At 35.7% G+C, this 20,753-nt stretch overlaps 1 protein-coding gene across 7 annotated transcripts in view; it reads right to left on the bottom strand.

The window, feature by feature from the left end:
- Window positions 1-1,552: 1,552 nt before the first annotated feature.
- Window positions 1,553-20,753, bottom strand: part of CCDC18 (coiled-coil domain containing 18) — a 38,034-nt gene continuing 18,833 nt past the window's right edge. For 5 of the 7 annotated variants that reach the window (XM_039348520.1, XM_039348517.1, XM_039348518.1 and 2 more), the window contains 14 exons: window positions 19,815-19,949; window positions 18,293-18,370; window positions 17,609-17,725; window positions 17,009-17,176; window positions 14,879-15,021; window positions 13,580-13,743; window positions 11,288-11,501; window positions 9,074-9,173; window positions 8,433-8,549; window positions 8,152-8,295; window positions 7,346-7,549; window positions 5,934-6,071; window positions 4,588-4,776; window positions 3,561-3,999 (listed from right to left, as the gene is read on the bottom strand). In XM_039348520.1, the coding sequence (XP_039204454.1) occupies window positions 3,589-3,999; window positions 4,588-4,776; window positions 5,934-6,071; window positions 7,346-7,549; window positions 8,152-8,295; window positions 8,433-8,549; window positions 9,074-9,173; window positions 11,288-11,501; window positions 13,580-13,743; window positions 14,879-15,021; window positions 17,009-17,176; window positions 17,609-17,725; window positions 18,293-18,370; window positions 19,815-19,949 (2,322 nt within the window). In that variant the 3' untranslated portion in view covers window positions 3,561-3,588. Of the gene's footprint in view, window positions 1,787-2,777; window positions 2,813-3,560; window positions 4,000-4,587; window positions 4,777-5,933; window positions 6,072-7,345; window positions 7,550-8,151; window positions 8,296-8,432; window positions 8,550-9,073; window positions 9,174-11,287; window positions 11,502-13,579; window positions 13,744-14,878; window positions 15,022-17,008; window positions 17,177-17,608; window positions 17,726-18,292; window positions 18,371-19,814; window positions 19,950-20,753 lie in introns of those variants that run through there. The other 2 variants (XM_039348521.1, XM_039348522.1) reach the window with 2 other exon arrangements.

Raw genomic sequence — 20,753 nt, 5'->3', positions numbered from 1 at the left:
GAGATGCAGATTAAACTGCACTATGCTGTTGAGATGGAGCTTATATGACAGCTTGACGGACTTCAAGAATAAAATAAGGGTGTCATACTCTTAATAATGCAATTGAATGTTATTTTCTATTATATGTTACTGCACTTGGTGCAATTTCTTTTATAAGTAATTTAGAGTCACTCAGAAAATAGGTTGCTTTTTTGTAGAACTCTAATAGCTATTATACCTTCCCATTGATTGGCAAGAACCCAACATATATACTAGAGTTTTTGGTATTGCTTCAGTGCACCAAGGAAAAAAAATATTTAAAAGGTAACTAGAAATAACTTTCTTAGCTGCAGCTGTAAGATATAACACTGCACCAGGTACAGCAGTGTTCTCCAACCTTTCCAGTTTTGTGGACCAGCAGGGGGGGGACAGGTGATGGTTTCTTACATGCACGCTGTACACTCACACAAATGGAGCTGCACATGCATGTGCGCTTGCCTGTTGCTCGTGCAAGTGGAGCTGTGCGCACAATCGTCTACCACTTTTGCAGCCCAGTTACAACGGGCTACGGCCCAGTACTTGGCCATGGCCAGGGGACTCCTGATGTACATACAGCTTTTTATAAGAGAAAGTCTTAACTTTCCTCATAATCCCAATTAGTATAATGTTTATTTCATGCCTTTTCTTAAGGTCAAAAGACATTCTCTCATTTATTCCCCAAAATATATGAGATAAGCTGAACTGGAAAAAAGTAGCTGGCTTAAACATTCTATGCTAAACTATTGCGTCTAAGGGTAGATTTGAACCCAGATCTCTGTAGTTCTAGTCCAACACCATAGCCACTACACCACAGTGACTCTTAGATCTCTTATGGCTTCAGTTGTTGTGATGTAACATTCAATGCAGAACATCATGGTTTACATGAAAATTACACATTATTTCAGGAGTCCCCAAATTTTTATCTGAAGAACATTTAGAATTTTGAAAGCACACCACTGCTGTCAGAAATGTCCATCTTATTCATGAAAAGTTGTAGGTACTGTCAGATAGAAATAACTCATCTTTACAAACTTCTGAACAGGCATTCGTGCAGGTTTTTTTTTTAATTATGGGAATTGCATACAAAATACTATTTTCCAGGTTCTTTCCATTGCATCAAATCCATGCATCATCAAGAGATAGAATCTAAAATAAATACATGCAGGAAAAAATCAAGATGTTTCATAATTGTGGAATGAACTGGGAGACTTAATGGCCACTTAAAACAGGAAATTATCCTTGTTTACTTTTCTCCATCGATATGAATGATCCTGGCAGGTGTGTGTGTGTGTGTCATTCTTTTGATCACGGTCATGCAATAGTGTATGAGCTAATGGTGTATAGGTTTTAATGTGCAAACAAATGCAAATGGCTATAAACTTCCATTCAGAATCCATGCATTGTATACATACAGTCCCATTTATCATTATGAGTAGCAGTTTTTTAATGTAGAGGAAAGTATTATATGATCTGTTTGGTTATAAATTATGTGTTTGGTGAAATTTTAAAGTTTAATGAAAAACTTTCTTTAACATTTGTTTTATGGATTTCTCTTTAATAGTAAATATAACAAAAGAACATTATTGTACTAGTTTAAGAAATAAAAATACTGAAAAAGTAGCACAGAGAATAATTTTCTATGGATAGTTACTAAAAATAACTATATTTGTAGTTTCTAGAAAATGTTCTTATGAACTCCATGCTGTGCCCATAAATCCATCTGTGGTCAATTGCATGCCAGCACACTATTTCTTCAGAAACTTTCTTCCTGAAATAAACATATTTAGGTTAAAATGAATACTTTATAATGAAGTTCACTCAGACCTCATGTTCTTGTTAAAGGAAGCACTATGCAGTATACAATCTTCCTAGATGAAAATCTTACTTCAGCAATACCTCTGGTTTCAGAGTTTTTAGAAGATGTTGTTTGTACATATTTAAAAGTATTATCTCTAAAATCAAAAGAGCTCAGAAGCTCAGAATTTACAAATGAATTTAAATGAAATCCAATCTTTTGACATATTTATATGTACTGTACTGCAGTCGTATGGCATGATTGTCTTTTGCTAGCCGTGAATGAGATAATAAGCAATATCTCTTTCTGTATAGGATTCTACAAGACCATATAAGGATTTCAAACTCAAAATGTCACGAGAACCACATGAGGACCACCGAGGGCTACAATACCAATCTCCTCATTGATAAAAACATCTCTAGTGAGTCAGATATGAAAGGCATTACAGCATATCACCACCAAACATAAAAAGTCCACTGCAAAATAGAATCAAGGTTCCATCCTTTACCCATCATTTCTATGGTTTCTAACCTCCAGAAATTTATACTCATAAAAATACAGTGGGGCAAAAAAGTATTTAGTCAGCCATCAATTGTGCAAGTTCTCCCACTTAAAAAGATGAGAGAGGCCTGTAATTGTCATCATAGATAGACCTTAACTATGAGAGACAAATTGAGAAAACAAATCCAGACAATCACATTGTTTGATTTGGAAAGAATTTATTTGCAAATTATGGTGGAAAATAAGTATGTGGTCACCTACAAACAAGCAAGATTTCTGGCTCTCACAGACCTGTAACTTCTTCTTTAAGAGACTCCTCTGTCCTCCACTCATTACCTGTATTAATGGCATCTGTTTGAACTTGTTATCGGTATAAAAGACACCTGTCCACAACCTCAAACAGTCACACTCCAAACTCCACTATGGTGAAGAGCAAAGAGCTGTCGAAGGACACCAGAAACAAAATTGTAGACCTGCACCAGGCTGGGAAGACTGAATCTGCAATAAGCAAGCAGCTTGGTGTGAAGAAATCAACTGTGGGAGCAATAATTAGAAAATGGAAGACATATAAGACCACTGATAATCTCCCTCGATCTGGGGCTCCACGCAAGATCTCACCCTGTGAGGTCAACATGATCACAAGAACGGTGAGCAAAAATCCCAGAACCACACGGGGGGACCTAGTGAATGACCTGCAGAGAGCTGGGACCAATGTAACAAAGGCAACCATCAGTAACACACGCCGCCGCCAGGGACTCAGATCCTGCAGTGCCAGATGTGTCCCCCTGCTTAAGCCAGTACATGTCCGGGCCCGTCTGAACAACTGCAGTGATTCACTTAACAATTATGGCACAAAAGGCCATAAAGTGGCAACATTCATTTAACAAAGGTTTCACTTAGCAATAAAAATTTTGGGCTCCATTGTGGTCGTAAGTCGAGGACTATCTATAAAACATTAAGGACTTCAGCGTGCTAGAAATATGACAGCTCTATTTTAGATTTTTTTTTCCACTCAATATTTTATTTTTGTGTACTGCAATTGTTTTTTTGGGGAGCAAATAGTTGATGTCATGCTAACATTGGGTGTTCTTGCTTTGACAGTTGATTTAACTTCAGTTAATTTAATAATCTTAGTAATTACTCTGTTTAGATTAAAAAGGTAACAATATTTGCATGAAAAGTTACTCCGGTGACAAGGTATATTGTACTCCATTTACCTAAGAAATATTAGATATAGAAATACGTACTTGATTTTTCTTTACAGCTGATAAAGATTATAGTGAAGAATTTTCAGAATCCTTTATTTCCTTGCTGATATATTTTAGCATGCCACTCAGTGTTTGAAAGTCATTACTGCTACAAGGTACCTCTTCGTCTATACCGTATGTCAAAGGATCAAAGGAAGACTCATTCAAACTCTTTGGTGAAGCATGAGATATATTTTTTGACATTTCAGAACTCACTGAAGAGTGCAGTGTAACTGTCTGATTTTGACTTAGTAAGTTTTCATTGCCCTTAATATTTAGATTACTGGTGCTTGTTGAGCGCCATAGTTTTCTACGAGTAGAATGCTTGGCAAAGCCAAGTTCTTGATCATCAAACCAATGATGTTCTATTAGTTGCTTGATGCTTCCTGTTCTTTCATGAGCTGCAATTCTGGTTTGTAATCTTGTAAGCTCAGATTCCTATAGTGCAACACAAATTTAAAGCTTTGTAGAAATTAAGTGATTAGAGATCATCTGTTTCTGAACAAAAGCTACTTATGTTTAATAAAAATATTGATAGTATTTCTGATTAATAAAAAAGTTATGAACATCATACATGGCTTGATTATTCCCTTAAAGATCAGTGGTTCAAAATCCATGTATATATGTATGTACAGCATGTGTTTATTTAAAAATAGCAAGCTGAAGGAAGCAAGCCATATGTTGTCTTTGCAACTTGTCTTTTACCATTAAATTCCCTAAATGAAGATTTCATTCATATCATGATCTCAGCTAAGTTTGGCCTCCCAAAATAACCACCCAAAACATAGTTCATAAGGATCAACACTATCAACCATCTCCTTCAACAATAACTTACAATTTTGCAAATATTTATTTTTTCCTTCCACACCATCTTAATCCAAGGTTTTCACACTAGCTGTGAATGAGTACCATCCAAAGTATAGATTTCAGTGTTAACAGACATGTACTGCGAGGACCTATAAAATGATTTCAGATGACAACCCTATTTCTTATACAAATATTCCTTTCTTAATTTTCTTAACTTACTTTAAGAAGCAATTTTTCATTTGCTGCTTGAATCGCATCATCTCTGGACTGAAGCTGTTGCTGCAGATTATAAACAGTGTCTTGAGCATCATCCAGTTCCATTTTGATCTGCTGTAGTTGCCCATTAACGTGATGAGATTTAGATAGCGACTGCTGCCATTTTGCCTGTTCTTCTTCATGGGAAATTTTCTGAAGACAAAATGTATTTCAAATACAATTTTTCAATATTTCAAAACTAATGCAAATCTTATCAGTTCAACTAGCAGGTCAATTTGAAGTTTTCATTTTATGAACATGTTTGGCTCTACCATGCCTAGCACCCAGCAAAGAGGATAATCTTACATCAGTGGAAAGGAACTTGTTCTCCTGATATTCAGGAATGGACTTTTTGAAAAGTCTTTATATTCTAAAAATGAGAAGATGAAACTATACAGTTCTACGTGACAAACTTAAGGAAGCAACTAATTCAGTACTGATAACTAAGTAGATACATACATTTTTATACAATTTTCCCATTAGGTTTAATTTCTTTTAATCACTATAATATAATATTAATCATATCACTACTGTATTTTATTGGTGATGTTGTTTGTATTTCACTTTTTAAATGTTTTAAAATAACTAAAAGATTGCAAATAGTCTTAATTACTGTTAAATTCACACTAGATCAGTGAAGATCCTCACTGTATTGAGCATTTTTAAGTAGTTTTTTATCCCATCTTTATTATTTTTATAAATTGCTCAAGGCAGTATACTTTTTCCTTCTATTTTCCCATAACAACAATCCTGTGAGATGAGAGGGGCTGAGTGAGAGAGTGGCTGGCCCAAGGTCACCCAGACAATTTTTATGCTTAAGGCGAGCTACTAACTCACAGTATCCTAGTTTCTATCCTGGTGCCTTAACCACTAGACCAGACTGGCTCCCTTCTGGCTTTATTATTTCAACAAATAAATTTAATTTTTAAAAATGGATGTCTTGTTCATTCTCATTTTATGGTTTCCAGTAGCTAGCAAACATCCATATATGATGCAGTCTAAACTATTAAATCTTAACAAAAAAATTAACAAAGAGAGTGATCCTCAACTATAGCAGCAAATTATTTCATCGTCTGGTATGCCATGGGATAGTAGCTGTTGGTATTATGCATATCCATGGTGCTTAAATAGTTTACCAATGTTCATTCATAGAACGACTGCTCTAAAATTATTTCATACATACTCGGTAATACCATTTGAAGGTAAAAAAAGGAAACATAGAGCCAGTTCTTAGAGCTAAACACACATAGTGTTTCTCATTCTCTCATATCTAATACAAAATAAATGGGAAAGAGCAATACTGTTTTCACCTCTGATAAAGAAGACTGCTTTAACAAATGTATTTCTGCAGTGAGCGTTTTAATCTCAGCTTGCATCCTTGCTTCTAATTCAGTTTCTCGCACCTGAGCTGCTCCCAGTTGTTCTGCCAAATTATTTATACGGGTTTCCTGAAAGGGAATTATGCCCCCCCAACACAAAATCAATATATCTTGCCATATTATTTTCTTAAAAATATTAAAAAATATATTAAATTAACATTATTAAAAACAAGAATATTTAAAGCAATATCAAAGTATCTCAAGTTTGTTTATATAGAACATTACTACTAATTTTCTCAAACAAATCAAGAAAACACATCTAAGGCCATTTTTGAGACATTTTGTGTTAGTGTCATGGGCCTTTTAAAATATTGTTTATATATTTTATATTTTTTGTTTGGCCAACAGCCACCAAGGGAAAGGTGTCACAAAACTGGTGGATCTGAGATTTCCATACGTTTTAAAAGCAGTAAGGTCTTTGGGGGGGGGGGTCTTTCCTATTTCAGTGGGAAATACTGTTGTTTCTTGGAAAGTTTTGACACTAAAAGTTAGTGATGTAATTTCTAGGGAGTAGCAAAAAAGGAGTTAAAGAAATGACATCCTACAGCAATTAGTGACATTATCAATAACCACATAAACAATAGGCATACAAATCCAGGAACACAGTGCCCAATTGGTTATAGGAAAGACCTATGGAGAACAATAATAGTGGCCTGTCATCTTTCCAGGCAGATCCCATTTCAATTGTATAATGACTTAAAATTTCTCCAAACATCCTCATAAATAGATATTTTGCAAGAAATAGCATAGGCTATTTGAGCAAAATGCTAAAAATTATATTTTTTATTTTTTCAAGACATCAAAATATTTCTTATACACACTGTAGTTGATCGTCTTTTTAGACTATTATGATTTATAAAAGTGGAAACAAATTCACAGGGAGGACCATCCTGGAGTGAAGTTTTCATGAAAATGAGGACATAAATCTCACCCCCTTACCCTACCCCAAGGTCTAATGTACTCTGCAACAATTTTATAAAAGGGCAAAAAAATTGCAGGGCCTGGCACCAGGGTCAGGCAAGATGCATGCTTTTAAAATAGAAAAGAAGAAATTCTTTGGAAGTCACATGAAGGTAGCACTTCTCTGTTATTCAGTGAAATAACCAGGCCTTTTTCAGGTTTTCTCCACAAGCTTGAGAAAAGGTATTCTCACCTGAGGTCTGAAATACCTGTTTTACATTATTTTCAAACTGACCTGGCATTATGGGTTAGCTTTAACCTTTTGTATTTCCCCATTTAAAACTGTGCTTCTGAACCGCGCTCTACACATTGAACTGACCCTGGAAAGAGTCTTGCATTGAGAGAACTGATTTCTCAAAAAAGGAATACGGAAAATTGGTTACTTTTTCATGTGAGATATGGTTCACTTCTTCCAGTTCAAGAGAGAGCCTGTCCACATCTCTCTGAGCTTGAGCCTGTTGGCGGCGACTCTCTAACAGATCCACATGAACTTGTTTCATTGCTTCACGTTCCAGTCTCAACTGTTGCCCCAAATCAAGTATTTCTTTATACTGTTCTGCGATACAACTTTCTTGATCTTTCAGGTTCTAAAAATAGAAAAGTGTTTTTAACCTACTGTAACTAGGAATCTTTTGTCTCCCTGTTCTTTTCACTTTAGTAGTTCTATTTGTTACCCTAAAACAGTGTTTCCCAAACTTGACAATTTTAAGGCATGAGGACTTCAACTCCCAGAATTCCACAGCCAGCAACGCTGGCTGTGGAATTCTGGGAGTTGAAGTCCACATGCCTTAAAATTGTCAAGTTTGGGAAACACTGCCCTAAAATCATATCTGTTGTCTGAAAAACAAGAGTTCTAGAATAGGTTAAAATCATCAGCCATATGGAGCAGTATTCTTTGTTGGCAGATACGCATACAAAGCTTGTCTAAAGAGAAAGAAAAAAAAAAAACAGTAAAACCAGAAAATTAAATGCAAAAATACTGACATATTCTCATGGAAAAGTAAACAAGCTTTATTTGAGGAAGCTTCAATGAGTTCATTGGCACATACTTCAGAAATAGACAATAGTCTCTTTTATAAAAGGCAGTGTTATCCCCTTATCATATGTTTATTGATTATATAAGTAACTGGTCGGATTAGAAACCTGGAGTATCGAAACAAAAGCAGAGAAAAGAATAAGAGAAACTTACCTTCTCAGTATCTGTTATTCTTTGCTGCTTTTGTTCATTCTCTTTTCTAAGATGATTTATGTCTTGATGTTGTTGGAGAATATTAAACTCTTTTTCCTGAAGTTCTTCTTTTGAGCACTGTACCTTGCTTGCCAAACTCTCAATCTGATAGCAAAACATAAGCAAGTAAGTTATAAAGAGATTAACCATTTGGGGAGTTAAAACTCCTTCACAGCAGACATTTGTGGAAAGTGAGCAACTAGAAGCAATTGTTTTAAAGAGAATTTGATCAATAACAGTACCTGTTTATTATAATCCTTTATCTGCAACTCTGCTTTTTCCAAGCTACCTTGCAGTGAAATTATTTTTTGTTCCATTTCTCCCCTGTATTCACGAATTGACATATCCAACTGTGTAACCTTTTAAAAAAGGAAAGACAAAATATCAAAACAAAAGCAAACGTTATAGGTAGTCTTCAACTCATGACCCACTATTGGGACTGAAATTTTGATTATGCTGTCGTTAAGTGAGTCATGATATGACAGGAACCAATTTTATGATCACTTTACTACAACTGCTAAGCAAATCACAGGGTTGTTAAGTGGTTCTGGCTCAGTTGACTTTGTGGAAGCCAGCTGGAAGGCTGCAAATTGTGACCACATGACTGCAAGACACTGCAACTATTGTAAATGTGAGCCGACTGCCAACCCCCAAATTGTGATCACAAGGATGGTGCAACAATCATAATTTCAGGATGGATCGTAAATCGCTTTTTGCAAAGCTGTTGTAATTTCAAACCACCATTAAAGGGTTATAAGCTGAGAATTACCTGTACACACTAAAATTGTGGAGCATTAATGAAAATATACATCCCAAATATATTTACTAATAAGGCCCCAATAGTTCTTGAAAGCTTATTAAATATACAGATTATTCTTCTAACCTGAGCTGCTCTTTGTTTCAAATCCCAATTTCTTTCTTTCAGCACCTTTTCCATGTCGAGAAGTTCTTCCTTTTTCTCTTCAAGTTCATCCTTGCATTCTCTGCAATTTTCATTTGAAAATGAGAAATATTTTCTGTATTAGGGAGGTTAAATTCTAATTATCCTCATCTAATTCTTCTACACCCTGATTCTATGTTTATTTAGAAGTAACTCATTCAGTCTGTGTTACTAATGAAAACTAAGGAAAAAAACACAGCCAAATCTATAGGCAGAAACTGTAGCATAGTTTTGATCACTTGACATTGAATTTTGGATTAATATAATTAATATTAATCTTACTAAATTGTTAATATTTAATATGAGAGATTAATAAATACAAATATGATTTTTTTCCCTAGAGATACTAGAAAATGAATTTAAATATGCATTTAAGATTGCACATACATATTTTCAACAGTCTACTCCCTTTTAAATGACCCTATATTCCCTATTAGGGTAGAGTTGGAGCAAATGGATGGAGCTGAGCATTTACTGGCTGAAGTTAGCAACATATATTTTTTCTTTGCACCCCAGGAGAGAAATATCTGCCTCTATCTAGGACTGAAGTCTCAACCTCCTGAGTGGGAGGTGAGCGTCTTTACCCCTGGGCCACCACGTCACTCATATGTATTTTCAACAATGTAATATTTAGTACTTAAAAAGTACAAAAGTTACATATGCTCCCTTCTGTTGGTATTTACAAAATGCTGAGAAGGAATTAAATACAACAATTTAGTATTCTGATTCTACACATGAACTATTCACTTTGTAAATTATCATCTAGCGCAGCGGTTCTCAACCTGTGGGTTGGGACCCCATTTGGGGTCGAACGACCATTTCACGGGGGTCGCCAAACAACGTAGTCCGCCTTGTTCCCCTTTTCCTTAGCTGTGCTACTCCCTTTTATTCTATTGGCTTTCGAAAGCCAATAGAATACACCAGTGGTTCTCAACCTTTCTAATGCCGCGACCCCATAATACAGTTCCCCATGTTGTGGTGACCCCCAACCACTTATACATCACCGGGTGCCAGGGGCGTGGCCAAAGAAAAGGGGAAAAAAATGGCGGACAGCCTTGTTTGGCGACCCCCGTGAAATGGTCGTTCAACCCCAAATGGGGTCCCGACCCACAGGTTGAGAACCACTGGAATAGACTCTCTTGAATAGTCTAATTTTATTGGCTTTCAAAAGCCAATAGGAATTGTCCAAGCTGTCTCTGCCCTGCTGAGCCCACCAAGTCTCATTCTGCTACGCTTCGGCCGGCGCAGGGGGCAGCACCACGCATGCGCAGCGCTCCCGGGCAGGGAAAGTCCTCGACTTACGACCAATTGGGTAGTCCTCGACTTACGACCGGTTGGGTAGTCCTCGACTTACGACCGGTTGGATAGTCGACTTACGACCAGTTGGGGGTCGCGGCATTAAAAAGGTTGAGAACCACTGATCTAGCGACTCACGGACTGAGTCTATTATTTCTAAAGATTAAAAGCATATTTTTGCTTTTCTTTTTGTTAAGCATTTGTGTCTCAGCTAAGTTATACATCTAACAGGCTTTTGTCTGTTGCTCTCTATGCGTCAAAATAAGGCACGATTAGTTGATATATTATATACTATTTTGTTTATTTGTTTTATGAGTAGATAATAACTGTATTTTATTGTCTTAATTTCATATCTAGCTTTGTACTCTACTTTTGGGAAATAGCTTGAAGGACAGTTAAAGCCATTTTGCTTCAAAATTTAGCAATGCAGTGATTTTAAGGCAACTATATCATTCAAAACCCAAGTTATGTTAGCATTTCATTGTTAATAAATAAAAGTAAATTCAAAGTGTTTTTCAAGTAAAAAATGCTGGCAATAAATTTTGAAACAAGAATTCTAATCTATTTGTAACGATGAAAAATAAAGACTCTCTTGATTTGAGGTCAAATTCTGGCAGCTGTGGTAAAATATCCCTGAAGATTTTTTGGGCAGAAGCACAAAAATAATTTGCCACCGTCTTCTTCATTGATGTCTGTTGTACATGAGCATATAGCCAATTCCCTTGAAGTCTCCCATTCAAATGCTAACCAGAGCCAACCATGCTAGGTTTTTAACCACAGACAAGCTTGAGTAGGTATGCCACCTGCTGAAACTACTAGTTTGTCACACTGATCCTACTTCTGTAATGTTTATTAACGCACCTTAATTCATCTGTTAAGTCATGGATAGTAGTACACTTCTCCTGTAGGGATATCTGTGCATTCTGTAATGTATCCCGAAAGTCTTGCAGTTGTCTCAAAGTAGTTTTTAACTCCCCAGTGGTATTTTTCAGGTCAGTTTCTAGAGATTCTATTTTCTGTATGGAATCGTTTTGCTGGGTCTCACTTATAAGCAGCTTATCTTCTAATTCCTTCACTTTTGTCCAAATAGAAAAAAAAAGCAATCAAGAATGATTAGCGAAATAACGTATGCATTTGTACACAAGATTTACCCTATCCTTCAGGCTATTCCAAGATGAAGAACAAGTTAAATATCAGCAATCACCATAAAATACTTTTTAAGAAAAGCGAAAGTAAAATACATTATTTGTAAGTAACTAAACTGTTTGCCTATCCCTAAATCTAATAGACTAGGTTCCAAGAAAGGGACTCTGGAAAGAATATTCTTTGGCCATATTATAATCATTGGAAATACCTTATTTCCATTCTCTCTATGAAGTATAGCTTCATGTTTAAAATTAAAAGTTTAATTCTACTTAGAATCAAACTGCAAGCCAGTTAAGATGACTCTATGTGGGCGTGTGTGTGTGCGCGCGCACGCATATGTGCATGCATGATGCATTCAAAAGTTCTCATATAGTCTTTAAGGATGTCTGCATGCAACAAATATGGATGTTGCCAGTCATGTGTAACTGTGGCAGTCTCTCTTTGGCTAACCTAGTAACAAGTACTTTGGGCCACAGATTCCACTTAGATATCCAAAAAAAGGACGAGAAGTCTAATAATTCTAAAATGTGAGTTTTATCTTTACTGACATAAGGGGAAGAATTCACTGAAAGCCACCAAATCTAAGCTGTCTCTTTTCCTTTTCTGAGCTTCTATTCAGTAATTCTTATGCTATCCCTGCTGTCAAGAATTCACATTCCTGAATTCCATGCATGTAGCCACCCAAAATACATTCCTTTCCTAGTCTTACATACATGCATACATACCCTTCATGTTATTCCATATGGGGTAAGCAATGGTTTACAGAGCACAGAAAAAGAGATAAGAGATAATAATCATAGGCATCAAAACCATGAGATAAAAAGAAAAGGAAACATAATCAAAACTAAATTCCAGCAACACTATTTATTATACCTTCCCATACTTCAGTTCTAGCAAATCATCTCTGCTTCCACCCTGCTATACATAGCTTTATATACTTTTTGTCTTTAAATTTCTGATCTTCAGAATCTAGCAACATCTTTCCCAGTCTTCCCCTTCCTTTTCTTTCACTCTTTCTTCATATATACCGGTAATCTTCACTTAACAACCATTTGTTCAGCAACTGTTCAAAATTATGGCACTGAATAAAGGGACTTATGGCCGGTATTTGAAATTACAGCTGTTGTGGCACACTTTAGTCACATGATTACAATATGGGTTCTAGGCAACCCATTTGCACTTTAGACAGATTGCCAAGCCCTCTGTGATCATGTGATCACCATTTACAATCTTACCTGCTGGCTTCCTTTGAAAGTCAACGGGAAAGATCACACACCATAACTGCAGGACTCCCTCTGGTTCCTGGGGGGCTGGCTAAAAAAGTTTTGTCAGGATCCATTTTGAGACAGACCTTTTTCAGCCAGCTTCTTTGAGAACAGAAGAGCTGCCTGCTAGATTGATTTCATCCCATGTAAGGCAGAGTCCTTGGCTAAGCGGCCTTGACAGAAAGCTATTAGAATAAATAGTCACGGCCCTTCAAGGCAAACCACAGTTGGCTGCATGTAAGTGCATGAACCAATTTGGAATCATGGCAAAATTAAACAAAAATCCCCATTCCCTCTTTCAATCTTACTCAACATCACCTTGCTTTTTCCCATATATAACTTACTGAAAAAAACCATCAAAACTCAATGTTGTGATTTATAGAAAGTTATATGCCACTGAATAAAATCATATTTAAATTAATTCGTATTTTATTATTCATGGAGAAATTATTAAATAAATGGTTATGGTTCATCTGAATCTAAAAATAATAGTCATTAATTTAAGACTGAATAAGGCATTTTTGGGGAAATACAAGAATAAAAAAATACCAAAAATGTTTTTTCTGATATAGTCTAATTAATATATAAATTATAGTTAATTAAAGTCAGTACAGCCAGTCAATACCGTATTCTTATTTAACGTTGTTATCCCATTCTCAAAATAATTTTCTAGAAATTTCTCCCATTCATTTCAATATAGCATGATAAAGGTATCACTCAGAAAACATAATGAAGAGCTTGCCTTGGTGTGTCTTTTTATTAAATTCTGAGGTTCTCTGTTGTAAAGTAATTTCCAGTTGGCTCACTTGCATTGCTTTACTATGACCATCTCTTCTTAAATGCACTAATTCTTTCTCCATGTCTATTAACTCATCTTTACACTGATCCATCTCTTGTTTAATCTGCCTAAAGAAGCAAACATACCATGCGTCAATGAATAATTAAAACAATAGCATGTTTACAGGTCTATAAAGAGTCCAGAATCAAAAAACTTTATGAATCACTCAAAAAATGGGAATTATCCCTCAGAACAGATCTTAGCCTTTTAAGTGTAAGCCATTTAGTCTCATGAAAAAAAGCACAATATAAATGGAGAAATAAATAAAAACACAAATAAATACCTTTGAAAATGCACTCATATATTAATATGGAAATAAATTCCACTAAAATCTATAGGACAAATCAATATGCATAGAATTGTACTATAAACCTTTGTTTCTAAAAACTTTGGGGTTTTTTCCTCCCGAAACAATACATCCAAGAAATAATTATATTTATTTATTTATTTATTAATAAAATTTATATGCCGCCCAATCCCTAGGGACTCAGGGCGGCGCACAAAATTAAAATAATAAATATAACAATAAAAATGAGTGCATTCACACAGCATGTCCCAATCGTATCCCGGCCCCCCCGGGGACATCAACCCCAGGCCTGCCGGAACAGGAGAGTTTTAATGGCTTTCTTGAAGGCCGGCAAGGTGGAAGTAGTTCGAATCTCGGGGAGAAGTTGATTCCACCACATCGGAGCCACCACAGAAAAGGCCCTTCCCCGAGGGCCCACCAGCTGACATTGTCTGGCCGACGGGACCTGAAGGAGGCCCAATCTGTGGGACCTTACCGGTCTCTGGAAACTATGCGGCAGTATGCGGTCCTGTAAGTAACCTGGTCCTAAGCCATGAAGGGCTTTAAAGGTGACAACCAACACCTTGAATTGCGTCCGGAGACTCACAGGAAGCCAGTGCAGCTCGCGGAGGATAGGTGACATGTGGGTGTACCTTGGTGCACCCACAATCGCTCTCGCGGCTGCATTCTGAACCAACTGCAGCCTCCGAACTCTCTTCAAGAGTAGCCCCATGTAGAGCGCATTACAGTAATCCAGTCTTGAGGTGACAAGGGCATGAGTAACCATGAGTAGAGCCTCCCAGTCCAAATAAGGCCGCAACTGGTGCACCAGGCGAACCTGGGCAAAAGTCCCCCTGGCCACAGCCGATAGATGTTGTTCCAAATAAGTTTTTAAACTTAAAAAAATAGGACTATGCCTGATTGTAGCAGTAAGTTCTCCTATTTTTTGCCGTTTCACATTGTTTTCTTCAGTGGCTAAATGAAGCCTTTCATTTGTTCTTCTCAATTCTTCTTCCAACATATCTTTCTGCTTTTGAAGCGCTTGCTCTAGTTTTGATACCTGTTTTTTGAGAGACAGAGATTCATACTGCAATTCTAAACAATTTGGTAGCATATCTCAATGCAATCATTTAGTAATGTGCTCTTAATATGCCATGCATAATACTCCCAATGCACAATTAGAGTTTATGCCTGCAAAAGTTAGAAGGACTACTGAGTTGAAACAGATCTCACAAGAATGTTCAGACTGCATTCAAACATTTAGAAGTCTCTTCTATGGATTCAGTAGACTATCTACCCAAATCAATTGTTTTCATGTTTGTTCATATTAAGCATACATATACACATTTTGGGGTATCTCAAAAGTTTATAATGTTAATAAGTGTATAGTACTAAGAAATTAATACGGCATGAATACTCTTTATAAAGGTTTTTCATTGCTTCTTACCTAACAGATACAGTTTCTCACTTCTGAAAATTATTGTTTTGAAGAAACACAAAATTCAAATATAAATGTTTCTGCTTTAAATAGAATTTGGAGTTCAGATATATAAACTTTGTACATTTAAGTCTGCCTTTAAAAGAGTGATAAGTCATAACATTTAAAAAAAAATATGAGAAAGGAGCAACTCCAGAGAACTTCTATTGCATTTAAAAAGATTGATTTGGAATTATAGTTTGGGACTGTGAATTAGCATTTGTAGTCCAAGAAAATTTCCAACAAGTTGAAGGGCATTAAAAAAAGTTAAATTAATTTGCTTATAATAATCACAATTCAAAGAAAATCAGGCCTCATTAAAACCAATTGAGTGTGGGAGTTTATTAAACAATATGCTCTAATTAACACTGAATTCTTACATCTGATTAATCAATCATAAAGTTTTTTGCTATAGCTACAAAAACAGGACACTGCATATATATAACAATTATCATTTTTCAGAAAGCAAGAAAAACATTACTATTTTTTATTATTTATTTTATTTATTTTTATCCCATCTTTATTATTTTTACAAATAATTCCAGGAAGTGAATGTATGCAACGCATCTTTTTCTTCCTTTTCCCCCCCTCAACAAAAACCCTGTGAGATGGGTTCGGCTGAGAGAGTGACTGGCCCAAAGTCACCCAGATGTTTCATGTGTAAGATGGGACTAGAACTGACAATCCCTGGTGCTTTAACCACTAGACTAAACATTAGATAAATAAATTTATAAGCCTGAACCAAGTTCCTACATCTGTAAAAGCATCCATATTTTTGTCCACAAAAATACTATGGATCTTCAATTTATTTATCAATAGCCATTACTACTTTGAAATTGTGTTCTTCAAACAGTAACATTCTTACAGTGGAGGAGGGTTCCTAGTTTTTTTGGAGCAAGGGGCAACTTGGAAGTTTGGAGATAGGAATTTTTTACTGTCAAAAAGTCCTAGCTGTAAAATGTTTTGTGCTGACCTTGAAACTATCTATTCCAACCGTCATTTTGCAGTCAAATGCTTATTTCAGACTGGAATATTTCTGTAAGATTGGACCAAGCCTTTTCACACTGGATGATTTCCAGTAGTGTCAGAGTTGGGACATTTCAATATCACAATATTTTGCACAACTTGTATTTGTAAAGTGTTTTAGTAACACCAGCAACAAAAGAACAATTCATCAAAAGGCAAAATGATAAAGATTCTTTCCTTGCCCAAATTTATTTTTTCTTCTGTGGTAGGCAGATACACTTAAAAACAATAAGCAGCTTACAATTAAAATTGCCATTTTTATTTTGTATAAAAAAAATGCTGGAGGCTTAGACCTTGCTTTGCCTCAAACCATCCTGGGATCCTAGCCATAGAGCAAATTTCTTTCAAGATGTATTCTGAGGGTAAAATAGTCAATTCTTCCAGCTAAACTTTGGCATACCCACAAGAACACTCTGAATTCAAGTTAATGCTTCAAAATAAGATGAAATTGTTTCATTCCAAATATGTTTGGGTAACAGAAAACACAGAATATGGACAATACAAACGCTTGTCATACATTTTTAAAATATTTATCATAATGTACCTGCTGTTGGAGCTTTATTTGGCTGTCATCTAATTCACTATTCCTAATGGTTTCTTGATGTAACATTTGTTGCTGCTGCTGCAGACTCTGCTGTAGAGCAAGATTTTGCTCACTAGTTGACTGAAGACTGTCATTCTTATGCTTTATTTCTTTTTGCAACCTCTGGATCTGAAAAATAAATAAGATGAGACTGCAACAAGGCAATTAGTTTTTCAGCTTCCTGCTATTTCACTTTTACATATTTATCAATATATATCTATGCTACTAACAAGTTGTGGTTTTTATTAAAGTCTATTATAAATGGAAATAAAAATCTACAATATGGACTATATTTGAAAACATGCTTTAGCTTAAAATAATTAGGAATAGATACTGATTTTCAGAGTCACTTCCACATAACCAAACAACACGTTCTTTGCCTTTAGTGACTACTAAAGTCTGGTTGTATTATAAACTCAATGAAGTTTCACATTTCTTTCCAGTAATGTAGCTAACAAAATGAAATTACATTTTCTATTGTCTAGTAGAATAGTATTTTTTGTATATCGACTCAAATATAACATAGAAAGAGGAGGAACAAGATGAAAAAAGCATGTTTACCTCTTCGGACTTTTTCTCCAATTGCTTTTCAAACAACACTTTTTCTTCTTCTAAATGATCTAAATACAAAGCTATATCTTGCTTACAGCTTTCTAACGCTTTTTGTAATTGTTTGACCTAATAAAACAAAAGGAAACATATAATAGTGAAGAAAGACTATCTGCTTAGATATAAGTTTAGTTTATTAGCCACACTAAGAAACAAACACTGAGAAACAAACTACATTTGGCTCTTGCTATCCTTGAATGGTTTTCATCTCAGGTGATTATTATAAATACATTAACATGATGACTATTTGCTTCCTCGCCCCTTTTCTTTTTTCTTCTGTGTTTCCTTTTTGTAAGCCTTGGTGATAGGGGAGATTTTTTTTATTGATTCTGGAATCCTTGGTATTCCTGAAAAATTAAGTGCTACAGGCAGTATTAAGTTATCTGAACAATAGTAATAGTTGTTTAATAAATATAACAAATTTAAAGGAAATAATCCATTCATTGATGTTTTCTTTAAAGACTAAAACAGGCTACCCATTAATTTAAGCCAAAAATAAAATTACTGCAGAGGATCCATCTACCATTCTGCTACTTTTCTTTTCGAAAGAAAATGAAAAATAAGGGGAGACTTTAAGCAATACAGCAGAATAGAAAGCTACTTGAAGCTCTGAGAAACCACAAAAATTGTACAAACCTTGACTGTTTCATCAGCAAATTGGCCTTGTAATTTCTTTAAAGCTTCGTCTTTTTTTATTTTTTGTTTTTCCATTTCCTGTTTTTTTCAGAATCAACAGAATATTTGATGTTATTAAAAACTGGGACTTTTCTATAATATTTCTCATATGGTTACAAATTCTCAAGCAAGTTGACTGTCACCTGTTTTTCTGTAAAAGAAAAATCTGCAGGTATGCTATCTTAAGACATTTGGATTAAATTCATTTTCTAGACTTCTCTTCCATTTTACAAAATTGTATTATTTCCCCCCTCCCCCCAGTCTTTTGTTTTCAGGTTTTTATCTTTTAGGCATCTATTTAATTTCATGTTCCTATTTCTTAACTCTGTGTCTCTAGCACCAACCAAACAGTTATGCCATTAGAATATGGGGGTTCCAACAGCTCATAAATACAAGAAAGTTTCAAGTAATAGAAAAGGGTCTGTTTATCTATAAAATACTGCTTGCTTGACCATAGCATCTCAGATTTTTTGATGGAAGCAATGGGAATGAAGATAGTAAGAAATCATAATTCATCTAGCCATATCAAGATACTACAAAAATGCACATCATTTGAGCTCAGCTACATGGACATAGCTGTGCTTTCTTTGACACTATATGGAGATGGGTTGCCATGACCTCTTTCCAGGATGTATTTTAACATTCCAAAGTAGCCAATACACTGACATTCCCTGTTTATCTCCTATCCAAATCTTAATCAGGCACAACTGTATTTAACTTCTGATGCCAGATATATTTGGCAAGATTCTGCCATCTGTTGAAATATGTGCAAGTTCATAAAATAAAACATGAACAATATATGTAGCTAATCCAATGACCGTTGGGCAATGTTGAACTTCAGGATTGTGACTGTGGCCTAGACAAAAGATATCTTGACATTTCATGGGCAACTGTGACTGGCATCTTCAGAGGCAAGGTAGTTAGCTATGCAGACCACAGGCAATTGAGCAGGGACTGATTGGGCGCCTAACCTTATAGCCAGGTGAACAGATTGGTCTTTAAATGAGTTGGATGCAGGTTGGTGCAGGTTGATGAGAGCTAGTCTCTGTTTATGCCCAATTCTGATTGGCCATTTTGGTGGTGTTGTATCCTGACTGATTCTTTGTCCATTCTAGCTTCTGAATGATCAATTTTGGAATGCTGATCAGCCATGGTTGCTGGCAAAACATCAGAAAATCTATTGTCTAAAGCACAGTCAGCAAACTCTGAAGCTCAACACTGCCCAACAAATACCAGTCACGAAAGCCTGAACCAACATATTGAACCAGTAACTATATCAAACTTAGAAATATGGTCTTTTCTGATACGGCTATTTTATAATTTTTAATTAGAGATTACATCTGAAAATTGTTAGTGCAAAGCTTCCTAATAACAGTGACTCTCAAATTGCTTTTCAGATGCTAAAAAGGGAACAGTTTGCAAACAATAATTTTCAAGCAGTCCAACCCAAATCCCAAGAACCGTTTTTGTTCAAAAATGCTACCTCTTTGCTTTCTATTAAGAGTCGATCCAATGATTCAAGATGATGCTGTTTATATAAAACATCCTGCTGGAAAATGGACATTGTTTTCTCTTGTTCTAGAAATTGCTGGTTTTTAGTTTCTAGTTCAGATTGAAGCTATATAAGAAATAAAGATTTTTAATTCACTTATCCAATATCGCACATATACCTCCCCTATTCATCAATATTACAAGAATGCCCCTCCAATATTTTACAGCAATCTGAAAGATAGATTTTCATATTTAATAAAGACACATACATAGCAATATAATAAGATTAAGACTGCTGAAAGAAATAATCAGAGTTACAGAGGTTGAGAACTGAAAAAGCAGAGCATTTGCTATAACCTCTGGCCTACTGGGAGCTTTAAATGAACTTTGAGAAACCTGCAGAAATATGTTCACAATTATCTCACTCACTGCTGAACTCCAATTCTTTCATCATCAGCCTTGTTTTGTAGCAGTGTTTTCCCCCCAATTGGAAAGAACATTGCAGTGATTTATTCACCAGTTTTTGACATTTCAAAGCCTGCAGCTGTAGCTTCCAAACAGTGCTGTTTCTTGTATAAGCTATAATATTTATGGATCTAAACTGGGGGATATCTGGGGGGGTGTGTTGCTGCACCTAGTAATGTCCTGGAATCAAAGGGCAGCTGACGTTTTGGACAGGATCACAGGAGCTTCTCTTGACCCTTTGTGCCTGCCTCTCCTTGTGGTTTATGGAGGACCTGAAAGTTTTGAAAAGGATTAACAGATGCCTAGAGCACTGCTGGAGGAAGACGAGAGATAACTCCGGACACAACTTAAAGCTGCCATTAAGGCCTATGTTGCGGTGGTAAGAGTCCCGAACCATCATTATTTTTCAGCCCTTATTGCATCCACAGAGTGTTTCCTAGCAACCTTGTTCAGAATCACCCAGTCC

This window comes from Crotalus tigris, unplaced genomic scaffold (genome assembly GCF_016545835.1).
Source record: "Crotalus tigris isolate CLP2741 ecotype Arizona unplaced genomic scaffold, ASM1654583v1 scf7180000018155.2402879, whole genome shotgun sequence".
Taxonomy (NCBI): Eukaryota; Metazoa; Chordata; class Lepidosauria; order Squamata; family Viperidae; genus Crotalus; species Crotalus tigris.
The sequence above is the reverse complement of the archived record's forward strand: the minus strand, read 5'-3'. Positions and strand labels throughout refer to the sequence as shown.